Source organism: Ovis aries, chromosome 11 (genome assembly GCF_016772045.2).
Source record: "Ovis aries strain OAR_USU_Benz2616 breed Rambouillet chromosome 11, ARS-UI_Ramb_v3.0, whole genome shotgun sequence".
NCBI classification, from domain to species: Eukaryota; Metazoa; Chordata; class Mammalia; order Artiodactyla; family Bovidae; genus Ovis; species Ovis aries.
The window spans coordinates 55881826-55905543 of NC_056064.1; the positions used below are offsets into that span (position 1 = coordinate 55881826).

Consider the following 23718-nt stretch of genomic DNA (forward strand, 5'->3'; position numbering starts at 1 on the left):
CACCTTCCGGCCGCAGCTTCTCTCCAGTCGCCAGGTGGCGCTGCAGAGCCAGCTCCCTGCCCCCAGGGGGGCCGGTGGGGGGTTTTGGCAGCCCCGCCTGGCGCCCACCAGTCTTCCCAGCTTGGCCCTTCTGCTGTGGTCGGCCTGCCTTCTGCCCGCCCCGCAGGCACTCTGTGACCCCAGCCTGCCTGCTCTGCTCGCCCTCCTGTCGGGTCCCCGTCCCTGGTTTGTCTCCAGCACAACCAAGTGCAAGACAAAAAGTGGGAGCCAGGGCGCCGGGGGGGCCGCTTTGCCTGCGTGTCCCTGTGGCCCCTCGGACTGGCCCGGGTCCCCCGCTCTCTCATTCCCAACGCCTCCCCGCCTTATTGCTTTCCAGCTGGATAGACAGGTCTTTGAAAAATAGCACCCCGGTGTCCCTAGCGTGTTCATCATCTTTTTACCAGCCCCCCAAGCTGCCAGCCTCACTTTACAGACTGGGGTTGAATCCTCGAAATTAACCGGCCCAAGGTCACACACCTAGTGAGCCTGGGGCTCGAACCCAGGGCTGCGGGCAGCCTGTTTTCTCCGAGTCCGTGGGGTCTGGGGACACGGGGAGAAGGGACACGCCGGCGGGGTGGGCCGGCCGGGGCGGGGCGGAGGCGGCGGGCCCCGGTGGGGCGGGCCCGCGCGGGTGGCGGCGGCGGCGGCGGCCAGTGCTCCGACACAGCCGGCTGGTGAGCCCTGGGAGCCGGAGGCGCGGCGCGCCGCCCAGCCCGGGACGGAACCCGGCGCCGAGTGGGCCACCGGAGGGGCGCGGGGCGCGGGGGCGGGCCCGGCCCCAGCCCGGCAGGCAGCGCCACGGGCACCGGCCCCGCAGGCGCCCCTGCACGGGCGCCCGCCAAGCTAGGACAGAGCGCGCCAGCGCGCGGAGCGGAGTCGCCGGGACTCGCACCGCGCGGGAGGCGGCCGGCGCGGGCTCTGGGCGCGGGCGCAGCGCCCCTTCCCCCCGGTGAGTGGTGGGCGGCGAGCGGGGGGCGCCAACTTCGCCGCCAACTCGGGGCTGGGCTCCGGCGCCTCGCGGGGAAGGACGGCGGGGACAGACGCGGGGCACCGGGGAGAGTCTGGCGGGCGTTCGGAGCCCGAGCGGGGTGGAGCTGGGGGTCCGGGACCTGGGGCACCCGGCCTGGGGGTTCAGACTCAGGCGGGCGGGGACGAGGTGTGGGAGAGAGGCCGAGGGGCCAGGCGCGCGCGGCGGACGCGAGGGAAGGACGCGGAAGAGGCGCCCAAGACGTTCGTCTCCCGGGTCACCGAGCATTCCGGCCCCCGTTTTCGCCAGGCGCCGCGGCACCGCTGGGGAGGGGGCGGTGCGGGGACGCAGGAGTCGCGGCTAGGAGCCCCGCAACTGTTGCTGCGGGAAGCCGGGCGGGGCTTGGGGAGCTGGAGCTGTGGCTGAGCTGAGCCAGAGCGAAGGGGGCTGGAGAGGGCGCGGAGCAGAGAGGACCAAAGGGGCTGTCGGTGGCTCCAGCAGCCGGCCGCCTGCTCCTGGGAGGTCGGCCGAGGATCTGCCCTCGCATTCCCGCCCGGTCACCACCCCCGGCCCCCCGCCAGGTCCTCCCCTTCCAGCTTTTCCTTCGGTGCAACCTCCCTCCTCTGACCTCAGGGAACCAGCGTGGGCTTTACGGGGTGGTGGGATCTCCCCAAACGCTGGCCCCGCGCCTGGCGGACCCAGTCAGGCTCGAGGCTGGGAGACGAAGGGTGGGCTAAGAAGACTTGGGAGAGGCGAGAGCCCTCCACCCCACGTGCGCCCCCGTGCCGCTAGGCCTTGGCGGTCGCACCAGCGCGTTACTCTGATTTCCCCGGGCTTCGACCAGGATCCCCGACGGCGGGGAAGGGGAGCCGCAAGCCTCCTGCTGCAGAAAGTGGTTCACGCCTAGGCCTAGGAGGGCAGGGCCAGGGCCATGAGAAGGTAAAGTCACCCAGCGGCCAGACCATCCCCAAGGGTGCATCCCACGAGCTATGGAAAGGTCCTGCCGGGTGAGCGAAGGGGGAATTCCCGCCGGGCCCTGACGCTCACCCTAGTGGTCCTAGCCCTGCTCCCCCGGAGGGACTTCGGGCTTGGTCCCCAGCCCTCCAAAGCGCACCGCCCTGGCTTCATCCCCGAAATTGAGGAAGGGAATTTGCGGGGTGGGGATGGCCTGCTGTGTCTCAGAGCCCGTCTAGTTTCTGGCTGCGCCAGTCAGCTTCCAAACTGTTCCTAAACGCGGTATGAGGAATTCGAGTACTAACGTGAAAGGGGCCGAGTAGACCTGGAACCTGACTCCCGAATCTGCCCTAGGGCAGGATTGAGCTGGTACGGCGCCCACACCTGCTCGCCTGGCCCCACTTGCCAGGTGAGCTCGGCGCTCCCCACCCGCGGGGCTTGGGGCACGATCCAGCTTGGGGCCAGCTGGGATGAGGACCTAGGAGCCGGGGAGGTCCGCAGAGGGCAGCGGCGAGGCGGGGGGCGCGGGGTGCGTGGTGCCCAGTTTGGCCGCCAGGAGGCGTGGCGCGGGTCCCGGCGTCCGGAGCCGCCGCCGCCGCATCGCAAGTGTCCTTGAGCCGCGGGTGACGGTGGCTCTTGCCGCTCGCGCCCCCTTCTCCCGCGGGGGGAGCCTGATGCCACGTTCCCTATGAATTATTTATCGCTGGCCTAAAAATACCCCGAACTTCACAGCCCGAGTGTAAGAGATTTCCCTGGGGGTCCGAGTGGAATCAGCGGCGAGGGTAGGGGGTGGGGGGAGTTAGTCTTGCAGGAGGGAGACCTCGGTGTCCGCGACAGTGGGGGCAAGGGGGAGGGGTGGTCTTCTCCCCTGGCGTCCGGGTTCTCCTCTGGCACTCGGCAGAAGGGAGGCAGGGAAACCCGACGGCAGAGCCGAGGTCGCTCACCCGGTGGGCGCGAATCCAGACGGGCCGCGCAGCTGGGGTCCCTAGGCTCCTCCGGGAAGCGGCGCGGTTGGTGGGTGGGGCTGACTCCGGGGACCCAGGCTCCCGGCCTGGGGTGGGGACGGCCCTCAGATATCTGGCGTGGCAGAGTGTGTGCACGTCTGTGTACGGGGAGCCTGCCTGGGATTGGGGGAGCAGAGGAAGAGAGAGAAGAGCTCTAAGCAGGCGGAGGTGTTCCCGCCGTTCAAGGTGATGCTGAGTGTCTCAGAAGACCGACCATTGCCTCCCTCCCCCGGGCGTTTGTGGGGGGTCCGAGTGTTCATTAAACATTAACAGCCCCTTTGCGAAAGGTGTGGACCCGCAAGTGGGTGGGCAGAGGTCTGGAAGGCAACAGTCCGGGGCCCGAGGTGGGGGCATCCTGAAGTGGGCACGTTGCTGCTACAGGGCGTCGTGACAGGAGCCGTCCCAGAATCATAGCCGGAGCTCCCCAACCGGAGGTGGTGGTGAGGAAGGGCAGCGGCTTGGGACCAGACCCAGACTCTCTGTGTCCCCACCTGTGCGTCCGCAGCTGCGAGGTACTGAGGCAGGGGCTCTGAGGAAGAGGAATTTACCTGGGGCTCTGAAAGTTCTGGAGTTTGTCCTGTAGACGAGAGAGGCAAAGGGAAGAGGCCATTGCAGCCCGAGGGAGCAAGCCTGGAAGTGAGGGCACTGGGGGCTGCCCCCAGACTGAAGGGAGGAGGAGGCCCACGGAGGGGAGGCTGGTCAGGGTGTGTTGGGCTCTGTCCGTGGGACCAGGGTGTCCGGGCTTCATGTGTGGGCACCAGGGAGCAGCTGTGCTGTCTGAGGAGGGGTACAGCGGCCAGAGGACTTTTTTTGGCCAGGGGGGCAGGTAGGGTGTGGCTGGATGGGAGGTGGAGAGGTGGGAGGCCAGGGGGAGACACGTGGGAGATGGGGTCAGGCTGGGGCTCAGGTCTGACCTTCCTGACTTGCTGGGGAGGCTGGATGCTCTGTGGTGGTGAGACTGTGGAGCCTGAGACTCTTGGAATCTGCCCATTGCTCTTTTTTAAAAAAATGTTTCTTAAATTTATTTTTAATTAGGAGATAATTGCTCTACAATGTCGTGTTAGTTTCTGCTGTACTCCGAAGGGAATCAGCCATGCACGTGAGCTCAGTTGCTCAGTTGTGTCTGGCTCTTTGCGACCCCATGGACTGTAGCCCACCGGGCTCCTCTGGCCATGGGATTCTCTAGGCAAGAATACTGGAGTGAGTTGTCATTTCCTCCTCCAGGGGATCTTCCTGACCCAGAGATCAAACCCATGTCTCTCGTGTCTCCTGCACTGGCAGGCACATTCTTGACCACTGTGCCAACTAGGAAGCCTTTCCCATTGCTCTTTGAAGCTTGGGGACTGCCTTGACCGGGCTCCCTCCATGCACAGGCATTGTGTGGTCACTCCTGGGGGAGGCAAGACCTGCCCCAGCTTCCTCTCCTCGCCAGTTCCAGCCCTGGAGGACACCTTCCCATCTGAGAGAGTCTCTGGGGGCGCTGCCCCTTCGGAGCAGAGGGAGGACCTGGGTCCTTCATCTACAGTCACGTGGCTGGAAAGAACCAAAATGAGAGCCACATGTAGGCACATTAGAAAAAAGGAAAAAGAAGTGAAATGAATTCTAACACTATATTGTGTCTGAATCAATGTATCTAAAATATTCCTTCAACGTGTGATCAATATAAAGATATTAACGAGATATTTTCTTTTTATAATAAGGAGTTTTTGCTATCCCGTGTGTATTTTACACCTACGGCATACCTCCGTGGGGATGAGCCTCATTTAAGGGCCTGATAATTGCACATGACTGGTGCCTGCTATATTTGACAGCACAGGCCCGGAACTCAGAGCTGGGAGGCAGAAGTAGGGGAGGCTTCAGGCTTCCCAGGGGTGGGCAGCTGAGCACAGAGAGCTTGCAGGAGGAGAAAGGAGCGTGACAGTGTCCTTTGCTGGTGTGGTTAGAAACCTCTGATTGAAGGTAGCAGTGAACACGGTGGGCTTATGTCCCTACCCTAGAATCACACTGACATTCATTTTATTTATTTATTCGGCTGTGCTGGGTCTTAGTTGTGACACTTGGGGTCTTTGATCTTTGTTGCAGCATTCAGGATCTTTAGTTGCTGCATGCGAACTCCTAGTCGTGGCATGTGGGATCTAGTTCCCCGACCAGGGATCGAACTGGTCCCCTGCTTTGGGAGCGTAGAATCTTAGCTACTGGACCACAAGGGAAGTCCCTCTGGGCTGACATTCTCAGTGTACTGGGAAACCCTACACAGGGGGAGATTTCAAGGGCACAAAAGCAAGTACAGTATTCCCTCCCCTGCCAAAAATCCTGTCTCCTCATTCTGAAATGAAGCCTGGCCCAGCCCGGTCACCCTTTGGCCCTCTCCCGTTCAGAAGTTTCATCGGGGAAGTGATGGAAATGGAAAGGGTGGCAAAGCTGTGGCTGACAGCCAGCTGGGAGGGAGAGCTGCCTCGCTGGGCACCACTCACCAGTATGGCTGTTGGTCCTAACCCAAAGCAGTGATGCTTGTTTCATGAGGACACACATCAGGCCCTTGGGGTAGGTTTAAAAAACCCCTCACACCAGCGACGGCCCAGGGAGGCAACTCACATGTGAGATACCATGGGGATTGCTGGTGACCCCAAGCCCTGAAAAACTGAGTGGGGTCACACTCCTGCTGCGGAGGAGCTGCTACTAATTGAGGCCACGGAAGGAAGGGTAGGGATGTCTAGAGCCCAGGAGGAGGGGGCTTTGTGCCAGGCAGGGTTACACAGAGCAGGGTCCTCAGGGATGTTAGATTCAACTTAGGATGCAGAATGTGTGTGTGTGTGTGTGTTTCAAGAGCTGCTTTCCGTCACCTGGCTATGGAGCTGTCACCTAGAAAATAAGGATGCTGATAACAGTGGGTAGCCCTCTCACTGCTGTGAAGTAGTCCTGTGATTATTGCCGGCAAGAAATCATGGCTCAGAGAGGCCAAGCAACTTCCCCAAGATTACACAGTCAGTGAGTGGCAGAACTGGGACTTGAACTCAGGTCTCCTTGACTCAAACCCATGCACTTGGTACCAGATTAGCATTTGATGTGTACCTCCCTGGGGCAGACCCCAGATAGATAGTTTCAAAGGTCTGGCCTTTCTAGCCAAGCATGCTGTTCAACAGCAGAAGGGAAGTCATGAATACCTGTCCAGGCCACGTTCTGCCCAGACCCCAGTCTCCAGGCTGCACGTGGACCCTCAGCTAACCTCTCTGCCTCTTTCTCTGTGTCTGTCTGTGTCTGTCCTCCTCTCTATGTGGAGGGAGGCTCCTCCCTCTTCTCTTTCGTCCTCTGGATGTCTGTCCCTCTGACTCTGGCTTTCGCCTCCTCTCTGTCCTTCTTGTTTTTTCTCCACGCCTCCGCCTCCCTGCCTGTGCCTACCCTGCTCTCTCCGCAGGACTCTCCAGTGGACATGGGGGTGGCCCTGGGCCCAGCCCTGCTGCTTACCTCACTCCTCGGGGCCTGGGCAGGGCTGGGCCCTGGGCAGGGAGAGCAGACTGTGACGGTGGCCGTGGTGTTTGGCAGCTCGGGGTCCCCGCAGGCCCAGGCCCGTACCCGCCTCACCCCCCAGAGCTTCCTGGACTTGCCCCTGGAGATCCAGCCGCTGACCGTGGGCGTCAACAACACGAACCCCAGCAGTCTCCTCACCCAGATCTGCGGGCTCCTGGGGGCTGCCCGGGTCCATGGCATCGTCTTTGAGGACAACGTGGGCACCGAGGCCGTGGCCCAGATCCTGGACTTCATCTCCTCCCAGACCCATGTGCCAATCCTCAGCATCAGTGGGGGCTCTGCTGTGGTCCTCACCCCCAAGGTGCCCGTTCAAAGTCATGTCTTCCCATCCCTTGAGCTTGGAGCCAGGCTGGGGCTGGGAGTGTGGGCTGAGTCTGGGACAGGGAGATGCTTGGGTCCTGGGAAGGTGGGATTGGGTGGGCCCAGCAAGGATGCTGGGACTGAGAGAGACATGCGTGAGGGAGGGGAAGGCTGTGGGAATGATGATTCTATGTTCTGGAAGATAAACTTTCTGAGCTGCTTTCACATTTGTGACTGGATGAGGGGTAGGCAGGTGGAAAACCCACCTCTGGTTCTGAGACAGCCCTGGCTCGCCTTCTGCCTGTTTTTCTGACCTCCCTTGGTCTGGCTCCAGACCCCAGCTTGAAGGGCCAGGCTGGGCATGGGATCTGAAGTAGCTCGCCTGCAGGCTAGAACTTGTGGGGTCTTACTGTCTGAGACCTGGGGGAGGCAAGCCCTCGCTGTCTGTCTTGGGGGGAGAGAGATCTAAACACACATTCACCTGCAGTCCCAGCTGGGATCAGCCTCTGGAAGAACAAACAGGGGATGCCGCAGGGGAGTTCAATAGGGCCCCTTCTGAGTCTGGGGCTTGTCAGAGAAGAAGGTCTCTTAAGAAGTGACACCTAAACTGAGCCCTGGAGGATGAGAGGGGTTGACAAGTAGTGTGTGTGGAGGGGGGGTGGAGTGGGAGTGAGAGTCCTAGGCCAAGGGGACAGTTCCAGGCAGTTCACAGTAGTGCAGCTGCTCGGAGGCAAGAAGGAGCAGAGTGTTTAAGGAACAAGAGAAGCCTGGGGAGGGAGGTGAGGTCCCGACCACATGGGAAGACATTTGGGTTTCACCCTAAGAAAGCGAGGAGCTGAAGGTGTTGAGGGGAGAGACTGATCTATTTGCCGTCTTTTATGCTTATATTTTTATTATGGGGAGTTTTGAGCATACATAAAAATAGAAGAGTTTAATGATCCCAGGTAACCCCTATCCCACCCAGGCCGACCATGCCTTATCCTTTCCCCCACTCACTTTCCCTTCTTCTGTATTATTTTGAAGCAAAACCCAGATGCAATATTTATCTCATCCATAAATACCTCAGTACACAACTCTAGACGATAGGACTTTACAAAATAATAAAACCACCATACATCATCCCATCTAAAAAACAATAAAAATCCCTTAACAGCAAAACACATCCAGGCAGTGTTCAAATCTTCCCCCATTGTCTCATAAACGTGTATGGTAAAATCTGTTGACTTGAAGCAGGAGCCAAACTAGCGTCCTGCGTGGCGATTGGTTGGTGCGACTTTCGCGTCTCCACTCAAGTCTTCTCTCCCGTCTCTCTCTCTTTTCCTTGTAAATTTGTTTGTTGAAGGAACTGGTTTGCTTGTCTTATAGGGTTTTCATGGAGTTGCTTTTTTAAAAGACTGGGACAGTCGCAGTGTGGTGAAGTCGTGGTGGGGTGGAGTGGCAGCAGGGAGCTCACAGCTTGGAGAGGACTGCCCTAAGTCCAGGCTAGATTTGGCAGGTCCGGGGTGCTTTGTGGTGGCCAACGCAGGGGAGAGGAGGAACTTTCTCATCGCCAGGGCTCCGTAGAGGATGGAGCTTTCCCAGTTGCCTCTGGGCTTGACATTATCTCTCAGCACGGGTGACTCTCCACTCTCACAGTGCTGTAGAAAAATACAGACGCCCAGTGTGCCGTTTCTGAGAGGCCCATTCAGCTGGCTGGGACTGGTGGGCTCAAGAGTCATTGAAGCGTTTGTTGAAATACAGATCCCTGGGCGCCATCCTTAGAGAATTTGACCTAGCAGATGTGCATTGCCCCAGAGAATTTACATTTCCTACAAGCGCCCAGGTGACGCTGCTGCTGCCAGTCTGCGGTCCAGACTTGATCAGGCAGCAAGGTTTAAAAAATGATCTCCAGGGGGTTTTCATGGGCAGCAGGGGCTGGGAACCACGCGCGGGACCGGGGGGAGGGATGAAGGGCATAGCAGGAACAGGGGCCCCCGGGACGCCCAGCATCTTCCGATGCCGAGACGCGGGGTGGGGTTAACCAAGGGGCGGGGCAGGCCGGCCACGCCCCCGCTCAGGCCCCGCCCCCTCCCCGCAGGAGTCGGGCTCCGCCTTCCTGCAGCTGGGCGTGTCCCTGGAGCAGCAGCTGCAAGTGCTGTTCAAGGTGCTGGAGGAGTATGATTGGAGCGCCTTCGCCGTGATCACCAGTCTGCACCCCGGCCACGCTCTCTTCCTTGAGGGCGTGCGCGCCGTCACCGACGCCAGCTACCTGAGTTGGCGGCTGCTGGACGTGCTCACGCTGGAGCTGGGCCCCGGCGGGGCGCGCCAGCACACCCAGCGTCTGCTGCGCCAGCTCGACGCCCCGGTGCTGGTGGCCTACTGCTCGCGCGAGGAGGCCGAGGTGCTCTTCGCCGAGGCGGCGCAGGCTGGCCTGGTGGGGCCCGGGCACGTGTGGCTGGTGCCCAGCCTGGCCCTGGGCAGCACCGACACGCCCCCTGCCGCCTTCCCCGTGGGCCTCATCAGCGTCGTCACCGAGAGCTGGCGCCTCAGCCTGCGCCAGAAGGTCCGAGACGGCGTGGCTATCCTGGCCCTGGGCGCCCATGGCTACCGGCGCCAGCACGGTGCCCTGCCCGGCCCAGCTGCGGACTGCCGCGCCCACCCCGGGCCCCTCAGTCCTGCCCGGGAGGCCTTCTACAGGTAGGCATCTGCCCAGGGCATGGGCTTGAGGTGGGTGCTTCAAGGCCCGTGGTGGCAGGGAGTTTGGGCTTGCCTGTGACACCTCCCACTAGCTGCGTGACCTGGGGCCGAGTGACCTCACCTCCCTGGGCCTTAGTTTCTTCATCTGAGAAAAGAGTGGGGTGTGAGAGTGTGGTGAGGACCTCAGGGGTCAGCGTAAGGAGACAGAGCAGGAAATACACAAATGCTGCCTGCTGGGGGTGGTGATGAGGCAGGAGTCGGGGGAGGGTGCTCTGGGCTGGGCTGCAGGCGGGGCTCAGGGGACACTGGCTTCTCCCTTCCTCGCAGGCACCTACTGAATGTCACCTGGGAGGGCCGGGACTTTTCCTTCAGCCCTGGTGGGTACCTGGTCCAGCCCACCATGGTGGTGATTGCCCTCAACCGGCACCGCCTTTGGGAGATGGTGAGAAGGGGGTGAGCCCAGGGGCCCTCGGTATCCTTTCATTGTGTCCCCCCTCCTTGCCCCACAGCTGAGCAGAGAGTCCCATCTGCCCCTTATCCGGCCCCTCATCCTTCAGGTCTCAGCTGAAACATCTCCACTGAGAAGCCTTCCAGGTCCCCCAGGGTGGGTGAGGCACCTCTGCTCTGGGCTCCCACACCACCCCGGCCTCCCGCCACTATAAAACTTATTAAGCACTCTTATTGCACAGTCCTGCGCTTGGAGGAGTAACTCACAGCTGTGTTGGCTAAATGGATGGAAACAAATAGACTTTGGGGAGATCTTTGCTTATGAAAGAAGGTTTGCAAAGCATTATGGGAGTAGAGAGGAGGGGCAGATATTGATTCTGCCTTCAAAGGAGGAAATTGGAGACGTCTTCTCAGAAGTTGGGACATTTGGTCTGGGCTATAGACGGTTGAGTAGGAGCCCACCCAGAAGGGATGCTAGTCTCGTATAGACCAAGGGGAAGAAGGATGTGGAGCATTTTTAATCGATGTGTTCAGGGGTGTGGAGACTGGGGAAGAAGGTTGGGGTGATGGAGAGAAGTTGAACCTAAGTGTGAAGGGTATTGAGTGCTGGGCTAAGGACTTTGTGTGAGGGTCCTGGGAATGAGTGTGGAGAGACAGGCTCAGGTCTGGGCTTTAGGAAGACTCCCTGGGCCAGCAGCAGTGTGGAAGCTGGACTGGAGAGTGTGGGGAACAGAGGCCGCGGAGGCTGCAGCGAGGTCTTCCCTTCTGGGCGTGCCCAGCCCTTTGCCCTGACTCTCCTGTACTCCAAACTCTCTTGCCCCAGGCCCTGCTCTGGCCTGTCCCATGTGATCCTAGGAGTGGTAGTGGGATTCTTGGTCCTGGCATGCCCCTCCCACCCCACAGAAGCCGTACCTACAGGATGGGCGTAATAGGGCTGAAGGTCCCAGGCTGAGGCTGGTCACCCTCTGCAGGTGGGGCGCTGGGACCATGGCGTCCTGCACATGAAGTACCCCGTGTGGCCTCGCTACAGCGCCTCCCTGCAGCCCGTGGTGGACAGCCGGCACCTGACGGTGGCCACGCTGGAGGAGCGACCCTTTGTCATCGTGGAGAGCCCCGACCCTGGCACAGGCGGCTGCGTGCCCAACACTGTGCCCTGCCGCCGGCAGAGCAACCACACCTTCAGGTCCGCCAGAAAACGGGGGTGGGCGGGGCGATGTGAGCTGAGTGACGGCGGGCAAGTGTGTGTCTTATGCTCGGGAGTGGGGGCGGGGTCTGCACGCCAGGCTGAGAGAGCCGCTGGCTCTGACCCCAGTGGTCTTGGCGGCAGCAGCGGTGACGCGGCCCCCTACACCAAGCTTTGCTGTAAGGGCTTCTGCATCGACATCCTCAAGAAGCTGGCCAAGGTGGTCAAGTTCTCCTACGACCTGTACCTGGTGACCAACGGCAAGCATGGCAAGAGGGTGCGCGGTGTGTGGAACGGCATGATCGGGGAGGTAGGCCCGTCCCCAGGCCGCCTGAGCCCACCTGCCTGCCTCCCTCCCCACCGCCCTGACATCCGTTGGCCCCCCACCCCAGATGGTCCCTTAGGTGTTTCCTCCTGGCTGGGGCTCCGCTGGGGTGAGACCCAGGCCCAGCTCCCATGGGTGTCCGAGCTGGCACGGGGACCGTATTGACACCAGTGATGACTCCGGGGATGGAGCTCTGAGGACTCGGGTGGAGGGTGCCGGCAGGGGGTCCAGGAAGGGAGCGGGAGCCCCTCCTCCCATCTGGGCCTGACCCTCAGGTGTACTACAAGCGGGCGGACATGGCCATCGGCTCCCTCACCATCAACGAGGAGCGCTCTGAGATTGTGGACTTCTCCGTGCCCTTCGTGGAGACGGGCATCAGCGTGATGGTGGCCCGCAGCAACGGCACTGTCTCCCCATCGGCCTTCCTGGGTGTGGCTCAGGGCCAGGGCGGAGGGCGGCGAGGGTGGTGCAGAGGGACCCCCAAGTGGATGTGTGGAGCCTGGGGTGGGCCCTTGGAGGGCAAGCACTGGGTGATAGGACCCTGTCCCAGAGCAGATGGAGAGGGGAGACCAAGGCTTGCTGGGGAGCCTGGTCTCCCTAGGAGGGGTGTCTCCCCTGGGGCTCCACTGCTCTGAGAGTCAGAGACCCCTCTGCTCCGTCCAAGGGGCTGGTGACCACGTGGACCCACCTGCCTGCACCCAGGCCTCCTTTGAGCCGCCTCCCTCTGTTCCCAGAGCCCTACAGCCCTGCCGTGTGGGTCATGATGTTCGTCATGTGCCTCACGGTCGTGGCCATCACTGTGTTCGTGTTCGAGTACTTCAGTCCCGTCAGCTACAACCAGAACCTCACCAGCGGCAAGAGTAAGCTCCCACTTGGGCCTGGGAGGAGGGAGCAGGCTTGGAGCTTCCCAGAGAGGTGGGCTCAGGGCTTTGGGTGGAGGGGGTGGGGGAGGCTAGAGAGTGAGAGGATGGGGCAGTGGGGTGGGGGGAGGGGAGCCTTTCAGAGAATATCCCCTAGTGGGGGTTCCTGGCCTTCAGACAACATGCGGGGGACCCATCAGATACATGAGAGGGAGAAGCAAAGTGAGTTGATGTGCTCTGGGGTGGGGAATGCCAGGGATGGGGTTAGTGGAGACAGGAGCCATGGACTCAGGTGGGCTGGACCTGATGCCCTCTGTGCTGGGCAAGAGGAACCCCAGCATCTGCCCTCTCGCCCCCAGGGTCTGGGGGCCCGTCCTTCACCATTGGCAAGTCTGTGTGGCTGCTCTGGGCGCTGGTCTTCAACAACTCGGTGCCCATTGAGAACCCCCGGGGCACCACCAGCAAGATCATGGTGCTGGTGTGGGCCTTCTTTGCCGTCATCTTCCTAGCCAGCTACACCGCCAACCTGGCCGCCTTCATGATCCAGGAGCAGTACATCGACACGGTGTCTGGACTCAGCGATAAGAAGGTTCTGAAGCCCCTGCTGTTGGAGGGTGGCGGGGTGGAGGATGCCGCGGGCAGGCAGGGGCAGGCCTTGGGTGGGACACAGGACAGATGGAGTCAGCGGAATCTGAACTGGAGGCAGGTGCAGGAAGAAGCCAGGGAGCCTGGGGAGGGGAGAAATGGCTTAAGCCCACGTAGTATGTCTTGAGTGCATCTTTCCTTGTCCTGGCCTCTGTGTCCTCGTTTGTAAGACACAGGCCTGGCGCAATCAGTCTCTAAGACAGTTCTGCTGTTCCTGTGCGAGTTCAGGCTGTGGGGATTGGGTTGGGGGTGGGTTAGGAATGCCGACAGCTGCCTTCTGCCTGCAGTTCCAGCGGCCACAGGATCAGTACCCGCCCTTCCGCTTTGGCACGGTGCCCAACGGCAGCACGGAGCGGAACATCCGCAGCAACTACCGCGACATGCACACCCACATGGTCAAGTTCAACCAGCGCTCGGTGGAGGACGCGCTGACCAGCCTCAAGATGGGGTGGGTCTGCAGTCCTGCACCCACCCTCTGACTGTCTTTACCCATGTGTCTCCCCGAGAGACCCAAGGTGGGGACGGTGAGGCTGGGTTGCCTGGTAGGACTCCTGGGGAGGGGCAGAGTGAGTCAAAAATGGACACCCACCAGAGCCCAGGGGTGTAGCTATGGTACTGACCAGGGTTCAGCCTTGCCCCCAAGTGTTGGTTATGACCTTCTTAGGGTCTTTAGGGGCCCGGAAGGCAGAGAGGGCGTGTCCTCTGGGGGCAGAGAGCCCCCTGGCCTCTCTGAAGAGGAGGGAGGTGGGGTTCCCAAGCCCCAGGGAGGGGGCTTCTTTGCATCCAGGACCCCAGGGAGGAGAAGGCTCTGCCCATCCCCTTCCCCCTGGGTGGTGGCCTGTGGGCTCTCATGGCCCAGATCCCCATCAGGCCCCCGGTTCGGTGCCCCTCACCTTGCTTGATTGCCGGCCTGAGGGCTCAGCCTGTCCCCCAGGAAGCTGGACGCCTTCATCTATGATGCCGCTGTCCTCAACTACATGGCGGGCAAGGACGAGGGCTGCAAGCTGGTCACCATCGGCTCTGGCAAGGTCTTTGCCACCACTGGCTATGGCATCGCCATGCAGAAGGACTCCCACTGGAAGCGGGCCATAGACCTGGCGCTCCTACAGTTCCTGGGAGATGGTGGGTGCAGCCTTTGGTGGGGGCCGGGGTGAGTCCCACGTGGGTGAGAAAGCCCGTGGCTGGGACAGCTGCCTGGTGGCTGGTTAGCATCTCCACTGCTGTTCTCTGAGTGCCCAGCACCTGCGGGCAGGGAGAGAGGCTCTGAGGGTGGGAGGTTGGCACAGTAGTTGGGTGGGGGCATTAGGAACACTGGAGGGAGACTGGGGAGGGATGAGTTGGCCAGGAGGGAGCAGGAAATAGTTGGGGAGTCCTTGAAGGAGGGAGCTCAGGCCACACAGCGGGGGGTGGGGTGGGGTGTCTGAACTCCTTTACTTTTTCCCAAGACCCCTCCCCTCCATTTCCATCTTTTTGTTTTTTTTTAACAACAGCTATCTTTTATTTATTAATTAATTTTGGCTGTACCTTGGGACATGTGAGATCTTAGTTCCCTGACCAGGGACTGAACCTGTGCCCCCTGCAGTGGAAGCACTGGACAGTCAGGGAATTCTCTCCATTTCCATCTTGAGAGGACCTGGGGGTGGTGCCAAGAGCCAGCCTAATCCCAGAGCCCCAGCCCAGGCTGGCCTTGGCACCGAGACCTCACACCCGTGAGTGGCCCAGCTGGGCTGCTCTGAGACCCAGAGAGAGCTTTGAATTTCGAGTCCCAGTTAGATAAACTGGCTTTCCATCAGTGCTGCAGAGTAATGTGAGTGATACCAGTGAAGGTGGTTGCAGCCTCCCCGGGGGCCTAGGTCTTCTGTCTCTGTGTGCCCAGTGCCATGCCTGGCATGCAGGTGATCAATAAGTCTTTGACGAATAAATGATTGATAACATTTACCTAGTCAACAAGCCTTTACTGGGCATGTGGGAGGTGAGCATGTCAGAGGCTGGCATTGCCCCCTAGCTCCCACTCTGCTCCCCTCCCCTCATCCTCTCCATAAGGCTGGATCCCTGTGTAGTCCTACAGGTGGGTGGTACCCTGGCCCCAGGCCCCTCCTCACTGCAGGCGTAGGTGAGTGCTGGAAGGGTCCTCCCTGAGCCAGGTGTGCACCCCCCCGCCCCCAGGGGAGACCCAGAAGCTGGAGACCGTGTGGCTCTCGGGGATCTGCCAGAATGAGAAGAACGAGGTGATGAGCAGCAAGCTGGACATTGACAACATGGCAGGCGTCTTCTACATGCTGCTTGTGGCCATGGGGCTGGCCCTGCTGGTCTTCGCCTGGGAGCACCTGGTCTACTGGAAGCTGCGCCACTCCGTGCCCAACACGTCCCGGCTGGACTTCCTGCTGGCCTTCAGCAGGGTGGGTGCCCACCCCCTAGCCAGGCCCCAGCTGTAGAGGCACCAACCTAGCTGGCCCCTGGCCCTGTTTACAGATGTAAAAACTGAGGTCTGGAGAGGTGGCATGGCCTGCCAGCATCACGCAGCAGATGAGAAGCAGAGCCCTTCTCGAACAGGCAGGGCAGGACTCTGGAGCCAGGCTGACCCGGGTCCGAGTCCTCACTGCCATTTACACGCTGTGTGAGTTTAGGAGATGGAGTTCATCTCTTGGTGCCTCAGAGCTCCTCTGTAAATGCTCCCAGTGGGACATAAGAGGCACCTAACAAATGTTATGGAGAAGGCAGTGGCACCCCACTCCAGTGTTCTTGCCTGGAGAATCCCAGGGACGGGGGAGCCTGGTGGGCTGCCGTCTATGGGGTCGCACAGAGTAGGACACGACTGAAGGGACTTAACAGCAGCAGCTGCAACAAATGTTAGCTTCTTCTTGGGACTGAGAGATGCCTGAGTTGATGGATCCCGCCTGGGCGAGGGGCGCACAGGGTGGGGGCGGTCCGGGAGGGCAGGGCCCGACTCACGGCGTGTCTGTCCCCTCCCTCCGCCCAGGGCATCTACAGCTGCTTCAGCGGCGTGCAGAGCCTGGCCAGCCCCGCGCGCCCGCCCAGCCCCGACCTCACCGCCGGCTCGGCCCAGGCCAGCGTGCTCAAGATGCTGCAGGCGGCGCGCGACATGGTGACCACGGCAGGGGTGAGCAGCTCCCTGGACCGCGCCACGCGCACCATCGAGAGCTGGGGCGGCGGCCGCCCGGCGCCCCCGCCGCCCGCCTGCCCCGGCCCGCGGCCGCCCACCCCGGGTCCTCCCCGCGAGCCGAGCCCCACGGGCTGGAGGCCGCCGGGCGGGGGGCGCGCTGCGCTAGGGCGCAGGGCTGCACAGCCCTCGGGCCGCCCCCCGACGCCCCGGCCCGCCCTCCCCGACGTCTCCCGGCCGTTGGGCCGGCGGGCCTGGGAGGCGCGGTGGCCGCTGCGGCCCGGGCCCCGCGGACGGCGCTTCTCGGCCTCCGAGCGGCGTGCGCGCCCGGAGCGTCCCCTGTCGCCCGAGCGCGGCCACTGCAGCTCCTTCCCTCGCGCCGACCGGTCCGGACGCCCCTTCCTGCCGCTTTTCCCGGAGCCCCCGGAGCCCGAGGACCTGCCGCTGCTCGGGCCGGAGCAGCTGGCTCGGCGGGAGGCCCTCCTGCGCGCGGCCTGGGCCCGGGGATCACGCCCGCGCCACGCGTCTCTGCCCAGCTCGGTGGCCGAAGCCTTCACTCGGCCCAGTTCCGGGCCCGCCCGGTGTGCCCGCCCGGCCTGCGGGCGCTTGATACCGGCACAGTCCATGCGGCTGCCCTCTTACCGCGAGGCCTGCCAGGAGGGGCTGTGGGCCGGGCCCCCAGCCTGGCCGTACAGACAGCACGCCTGCCTCCACACCCATGCCCACCTGCCGCTCTGCTGGGGGCTTGTCTGCTCTCACCTCCCACCCTGTGCCGCCCACGGCGCCTGGCTCCCCAGGGCCTGGGGGCCTCCGGGGCACAGGGACAGGACCCTGGGGCGGAGCCCAGAATACAGCGACAGTGGGGAACTGGAAGGGGTCAGCAGGGCGGCCTGTGGGACCCACGGCTTTCCACGGCCTTGCACCTGGAGGCGGATCTCCAGCTTGGAGTCAGAAGTGTGAGGGCTCAGGTCCTCTGGTTCCTGTTCAGCTGGATCCTCTGCCTGGCGCTGCCAGCAGTTAGCGGGCAGGTGGTCTCCGGCTTTCTTGGCTTCTGTCTTGAAATCCAACCGAGTGACAGATGATATCTTCATGGTCAGCTCGGTGACCTCAGCGGCTGCAGTCCTGCTGTGGGTTGGGCTCCTGCTACCTTCTTATGCAAATCCCTTCCCACCTGGCCTGGAGTCACGCGGAGAGCAGCGGGGTCTCCCTCCCCTGCTGTGAGCCGGTCCCTGGTCCTTGCTGCTGGGGCCTTGCTGTGGGAGGCGTGTAAGCTGGAACTTGGGGTTGGGGCAGGGCTTTCGTGTTTCTTGTTCCATCTGGCTGGAGTTTCTTTTCTCCAAGTGCTGGGACATTAAACCAACCTTTTACAACCCACTGGCCCTGACTGCCTCATTCTGCATCCCTGGAGTGGGGCACACGGCAGCCTTTAGGTGACAGAAGTATCATGGGAGTATCCCAGGTGAGATGCCTGCCTACAGCAGGTGGGCAGCTCCTTTGATGGGAGTACCCAGGAAGTGAGGCTGAGCGAAGACTGGGCAGAAGCCACTTGGTTTTCAGTGTCAGCTCCCTCCCACCCTGGTGCCAGAAGTGACAAATGTGCTCAGCAGGGGGCTCTGGTGGTTGAGGGATGGCTTCATCCTCCAGTGTCCTTGAAAACAAGGGCTCACGCCAGGGGGCTGTGGGTGCCAGGCTCTGTCAGGGGCCCCGATGGGAGCCCGACAATGTCATGGTGCCGATGGTGGAGGGAGGTCTGTCCGGGGAGCCTGCTGGGATTTCCTGGCCAGCGGTATTCACTCCATGGTGGCTGTGCTGGGCTCAGACTGCCTGCTGGTTCTGGAAGCCTTGCCCGGGTGGGCTTCTGGGGCCAGGCACAGCTCAGCTTCGCTGGTGCCAGGACTCCTGGGGCTGGGAGGACCCCCAGGTCAGAGAGTCTGTCCCACATCTCAGTGCTTTGTCCTCGCTCCGGGGCTCCCAGCCCCACGTCCTTCCTCTGCCTCATGTCATTGGCTGTGACCCATCTAAAAAGATGGCTCTTGAGTACCGTTTGCAGTGCGTTCACATCTGTGATTACATTTAGCCCCACAATGACTGAAGCCAGAATTCCTTCTTCATCCATTCTGCAAACACTGGTGCCAGCAAAGCTTTTCTGACTGTGAGCATGTGAAGCCTGAGGCCTTTCTGTCCTGACAATTAGGGTGAAGCAGGGCAGAAACTAACTCTGTGTCGTAGGGAGGAGGCCAGCAGCGCCATGTGCAGCCGCTGCCCCGTGTTCTTACCCTCACCACTCCTCCTCGCTGGCTTCCAGGAGGCTGGGTTCCCTCACGAGTCTCCAAATAGTCCACCGCCTGGCACTGGAGCCACGAAAAGTGGAAAAAAAAATTTTTTTTGTTTGGCTTTAGGGGTAAGAGCAGCTGAAATAGTAGAGTGGGGGAAATTTCTAATACCCTCCATTCCCAGCTGGAGTGCCTGACCACCACCAGTTTAGGGGGCTCCCATCCAAAGTCAGTTTCACTTTCTTTGCCCCATGGATTTTCAGATTCAGATCCAGAATCTGGGAGTTCCACAACAGGTGGGTCTGAGTGAGTGCTAGGACACAGCCTCTGGAGGTGAGAGGGTTAACCATTGGCCACCAGCCCCTGGATCTGAGCAGGCTGCAGTAGGTGAGGCTGGGAGGGGTTTCGAGGTCCAAGCTGCTCTCCGCTCCCTGTCCAAGATCATTAATAACCAAGAACTGGAAAGATAATTAAGAACCATATGTGGGGCTGAGCCTGCTGCTGGCTGGCTCTAAGGAGGGGCCCTTCCCATGCCCAGGGCCAGGTTCCTGGCTGCCTGGCTCCTTCTCTAGGAATGTATTCTGGGGAGAAGCGAGTCTTAGGGGGGAGTGGGGGCAGGAAGAGTGCCTTCTGCAGGTTCAGATGCCTGCTGCCCCTCTGTGTGATCAAGGGGAGGGCAGAAAGCCTGGCAGGGGCTCAGGGAGCCAGCTGTGTGGGTGAGTGCAGCGAGGCCATGGTTATGTTCAGTCGTCGTAAAGCAGGGCGTGACTGGGGAGCAAACAGCTGGCTGAACCCAGACACCCAAATGCTGTGCTTTTGACGGGACACAGGGGGAGGGAGGCAGTTGGTCGCATCTCAGCTGCAGACGCTTCCCGCCTTCTCACTCTGCTCCCTCCTGCTGGCCTGGCCACTGCGTTTCTTCCTCTGTCTTTACTGAGGGGCTCATCCTCTACGGCTCCTCTTTCCTGGGGCCCAGGTGTGGGGAAGGGGACACAGAGCTTAGACAGGGGTGGGCAAGATGGCTTCGGTCAGGATACCTGAGCTTCGGTTCCGTCTTGGCTCCAGAACTCCCCAGCTTGGGCTGAGTCTGGGGCTGTGAAGGGGGTAGGCTGCCCTTCAGTTTGCAGGGGAAGTTGGGGAGCCAGAGACTACCCCCTCCCCAAAGCCCTAAAGAATTCAAGTGCATTTCCTGTTTCTGAATCGTGGCAGGCAACTGCGAACAAGACACTCGACTCACTAGGTGGCTATGAAACCAACTAGGTGCCTGAGGACCCAGACCAGGGGTCTTTGATGAGTCTAGAGGGACATGGCTACACGTGCAGTATGTCTGGTGAGGACAAGGGAACTGGTCGGCAGTACACCGGAAGAGCTTTCTGAGCACTTCAGGACTTGAGCTCCCACACAGGTCAGGGATACAGGTACAAAAGACAGGAGCAGAGAGCTTGGGGGGTGCTGCCTCCAAGTGGCAGGTCCGATTTCTCGGTCTCCACTCTTAGCCTGCAAGTTATGCCGCTAAGGTCCACATGGAGAGTGCCAGCGCCATGCCTGGGACACACCAGGCACTCAGGAGACGTCACTTCCCCCTCTCTGCAGTCTACACCACGAGCCCAGGCCCTGGGGAGGTGGGATCGTACAGCTCCCACCTGCAGCTCTGGATCCTGGCTGCAGAAGGCCAGGTGTCAGCCCCGATCAGAGGTGGGGGTCTCTCAAAAGGCATGGTTTCAGCCTTCACTGGCCCATACACACTGCCGGCTCTCTCCCGGGAGGTGGGGGGCTGCCCCTGCCCTCCCCCATCCTGCCTTTGGCCTCTGCCTGTTGCTGAGGCTGCTCCCACCCCCATTTTGGCAAGAACAGCTGTGTGGCTGAGGGCCTGGCAAGGTGCCTGCTGCCCACCTCCCACCACTTGGCAGTGTCTCCTGGCCTGTCATCCGCCATATGCCCCATCTGTAAGCCCGCAGCCGCCTCTCTGGCCTCAGGTGAGGGCACAGCCAGGAGCTCCTGGCACGAGGCTCAGCACTTTTGCGGGGAACAGACAGAGTAGGCTGACTCCCACCTTGACCTGGCCTGCCCTCAGGGCCAGTCTGGGGCAGGCAGGACAAGTGAATGGCAGCAGGTTGGGGCCTCCTCTGCAGCGACAACTTGGACCCGAGCCAGGTTGGGCTGGCATCCTTTTCTAGCTTCCCCACCACCGACCCCAGGTTTGTCTGTAGACTAGACGCCATCACCCTACTTGCCCACCTCCCTAAGTGGGTGTCAACACAGCTGAACGTGCTGGACGGGCAAGGTCAGCACCTGGGGACCGGCCAGCTGTTAGGCCCTAGGCCCCCGTCCCCTGGGGCTATCAGCAGCAGAGAGGACGCTGACCCCATCTGACCTCCAGCAGCACAGAAGTTAGGCAAACAGCAAGGAGCAAAGGAGCCCAGACCGGCAGGGGTGAGGCGCCCTGGTTTGCTATCAGTGACGTGGACACCTCGGGCCACTTATTTCCGGGACTGTGGCTGCTCGGCTGGGAGGCAGAGCGGAACGTGGCCGCCGGACTCTGCGGCTGTCAGCTCCAGATTGCCACATAAATCAACCTGGCTTTACAACACTAATAAATTTGTGTCCAAAATTTGGTTTGGAGCCTGAGGCGGCAGGATGGTTTGATTCGCTTTGTCCTTAAGCAAGAGGAAAATGTAATTGGAGAAGGGTAAGCACAGACATTTTAATTGACTTTTCAGCAAAACAGCTGGGCAGCCCCAGGGAGGGTCCCAGCCCCAAGGGGGTGGACACATCCCGGCTCCGCCCACCCTGCAAGGCCTCCTGGGAGGCAGCTGCGACGGCAAACGGGGAAGGGGTATCTTTCCAGGAGGATGGAGGATAACAGTGCGTTGGACGAGCTGTTAGGACGGAAGATGCATGACAAGAGTGAGAAAGCAGGTCGTGGCCGATTGAGACACTGGACTCTCACAGGCCGGGGACTACCCCGGGGGCCCCAGGGGAAGGCTGGGACCACCCGCAGACACCCGGTATTCTTGCAAAGCCTGTGTCCCCCTCCACGAGACCACTGTGGGCCTCAGAAGACCTGGCAGCCACGCTCTGTCCAAAGTCTGAACACAGTTGAGATGCACGGGGGTGGAGGGGGCGGGGAGCAGGCTGCTGGGATTCCCTGGAGAGCCGAGCAAGGCACTGAGATCAAAGAACGGAGAGATAGGGACCCCACCCCAGAGGCTGCTCCTGTCCACTGCTCTGGGCTTCAGGACAGGAGGATTAGGCCCAGGGCCGGGGGCTCGCCAAGGAGGGCCAGGAGGAGCCCCCAGGTCCTGAAGCAGGAGAAGGCACATTGAAAATGCAGTTCATTCGAGTCACCCATGTCTCCCAGGGAGGCTGGCCCAGCAGGTGCATGCATGATTACGTGTATGGGGCAGGGGGTACCATGTGGAGCTGGTGAGGTGCCGGGAACCTGGCCCTCCTTCCATGGGAAGGGTGAGCGGGCCTAAATTTCACCCCACGGTGCCCAAGGGGCATGGAGAGCATGGACGTTGGTCCATACCCACAGCCCGGCTCAAAAGGGAGCCCCTGTTAGTGTTGGAGTGGTGGCAGGGTCATTGGGGACCCCCAATCTCTTACGGGGTGGGAACCATGGGCTACATGCTGGGGTGCTCCCAGCCATGGTGGTGACAGCCGGGGGTCACTCCAGTGCCCCTTGTACGCTGGCCCCTGCCCCCCCAACCCAGGCACTGCAGAAGGCCCAAGGATCCCTTCCAGGGATGTGTGGGCTGCTGTGTCTGCGAGAAAATGGCTGCTTCCACCCGCTGCTCCGGGGTCATCGTGGACTCAGGAGCCCAGGAGAGATGTTGGTGCCCTCCGAGTGGCCCTCACTGCTCTGGTCTGGGGCCCCTGGGACCAATTAGCACATCCAGTCCTTGTCACTGGCTGGCCTGGCGCTCCCCTAGGAGAGGTGCTTGGCACCTCCAGCCCTGGCGGAAAGGCGAGCCCTGCCAGGCCCAGTGGGGAGGACAGGAGGGCTCTGGGATTGCCCTGGTGGAGCGGATTTGCCAAAGATGCGAGGGGCGGGGGCTGGGAGGGAGGCTGGGGGGACATGAGTCTGGTATAAACAGTGGCAGTGCCAGCGCTGCGTTTCCACCGTTCCAAAGCAGAGGACTCGATTCCAGTAACCAGACTAGAACCTCAGAGCAGCCGCATGGCCCTGCTGTGGGGCTCGGCTGGCCAGGGGCAGCGCCAGGCAAGAGGACCTGGAGGAGAGTGACCTCAGCGAGGTGCAGGCTGTGTGGAATCCTGGGTGGGGACGAGGTCCCCTCCAAGAGCCTGGGTCTTGCCTGCCCCGCTGTGCCCAGGGAGGCAACGAGCTCTGGGCTCTGCCAGTGGGGCCCCCTACCCCTCTCGTCACCAGACACGTCCTGCTGTCAGAGCTTGGTCTCGCTGAGGACGATGTTGGCGGTGACAAAGAAGAAGCAGGAGAAAGCCCAGAGCAGCACAAAGCCCACCCAGAAGGTGTGGCGGAAGGGGGACCTGTGCTTGTTGACGGTCCCGTAGCCGAAGGCCAGCTGGGTGTCCTTGCGGCAGAGGTACACCAGGAAGGCCGGGATGACGTACTGGATGCCTGTGCCTGCGTAGGCCCCCGTGATGCCCACCAGGGACTCCAGGTCATGGGTGCAGAAGGCCACCAGCACGGGGGGCAGCAGGGTGATGGTGGGGAACACCACGCGGTCCACCACCCAGGGGTACGTGCCCCCCTCGCGGTGGAAGAGCGTCTTCCAGTTGTTGCGGAGGGTCACGGCGATGATGGGGAAGTTGGTGCTGATGGTGAAGACGGGGAAGAGGCCCAGGAAGAAGCGCACGGCGGCCAGGCCCACCACGTCGCAGCGCGCGAAGTTGAGGGTGTACATGTCCAGCAGGCTGTCGCCGCGGAAGCAGAAGATGGCGGTGAAGGAGAGGAGTCCGTAGAACGCCAGGATGAGCACGTAGTCCAGGAAGACCAGGCGCGTGAGGTGGCGCTTGGAGGAGACGGGGGTGAGGAGCGACGGCAGGGAGTGCTGGCACATGAAGGAGTAGACGCACACGCCCAGCAGGTTCCGGACACCCGAGAGGTCGGCCAGCGGTGGGCGCCCCTCCCCGCGCCCGTGCGCAATGCGCACCAGGGCCAGCACAATCATGATGGCGAAGGCTGCAAGACAGGACCGCGGTCAGAAAGGCAGGGAGGAGGGGCAGCCGCGCCCGGGCCCTGTCTCGGGTCTGGGGGCGGCAACCGCAGGACCCGAGCCCCGAGAGAAAGCGCATTAAGATTCCCAAGGCTGGGAGAGTCGTCCTTGAGGGCAGGCCAGCGGTGGCTGCTGTACAGGAGAGAGAGTGTGTGTGTGTGTGTGTGTGTGTGTGTGTGTGTGTGTGTGTGTGTG

General features: G+C 61.6%; 2 protein-coding genes across 7 annotated transcripts in view; one reads left to right on the forward strand and one right to left on the reverse strand.

Annotated features, from left to right (window-relative positions):
• The first annotated feature begins 887 nt into the window (after nt 1-887).
• On the forward strand, nt 888-17423 carry GRIN2C (glutamate ionotropic receptor NMDA type subunit 2C). Of its 2 annotated transcripts, XM_042256404.2 has the most exons (15): nt 1185-2013; nt 2315-2369; nt 3346-3476; nt 6380-6793; nt 8870-9468; nt 9796-9910; nt 10887-11098; nt 11243-11408; nt 11699-11852; nt 12158-12283; nt 12643-12872; nt 13216-13376; nt 13863-14050; nt 15095-15327; nt 15909-17423. In XM_042256404.2, the coding sequence occupies exons 1-15, from the start codon at nt 1996-1998 to the stop codon at nt 17007-17009; spliced, it is 3903 nt and encodes a 1300-aa protein (XP_042112338.1). In that variant the 5' UTR covers nt 1185-1995; the 3' UTR covers nt 17010-17423. The 2 variants fall into 2 exon arrangements, with proteins under 2 accessions (XP_027829846.1, XP_042112338.1); XM_027974045.3 differs by lacking the exons at nt 1185-2013; nt 2315-2369 and adding an exon at nt 888-988.
• A 3578-nt stretch (nt 17424-21001) lies between these two features.
• The window catches only part of TMEM104 (transmembrane protein 104), a 56285-nt gene continuing 53568 nt past the window's right edge, over nt 21002-23718 (reverse strand). For all 5 annotated transcript variants that reach the window (XM_060395018.1, XM_027974043.2, XM_027974042.1 and 2 more), the window contains exon 10: nt 21002-23489. In XM_060395018.1, coding sequence (XP_060251001.1) covers nt 22729-23489 — 761 coding nt within the window. In that variant the 3' untranslated portion in view covers nt 21002-22728. The remainder of the gene's footprint in view (nt 23490-23718) is intronic.

Bases quoted from the DNA above. Each gene is read 5' to 3' on its own strand.
- GRIN2C (XM_042256404.2), top strand. The intron at 11,099-11,242 runs GTCCGCCAGAAA...TCTTGGCGGCAG, and splicing joins CAGAGCAACCACACCTTCAG to CAGCGGTGACGCGGCCCCCT. The intron at 13,377-13,862 runs GTGGGTCTGCAG...CCTGTCCCCCAG, and splicing joins CTGACCAGCCTCAAGATGGG to GAAGCTGGACGCCTTCATCT.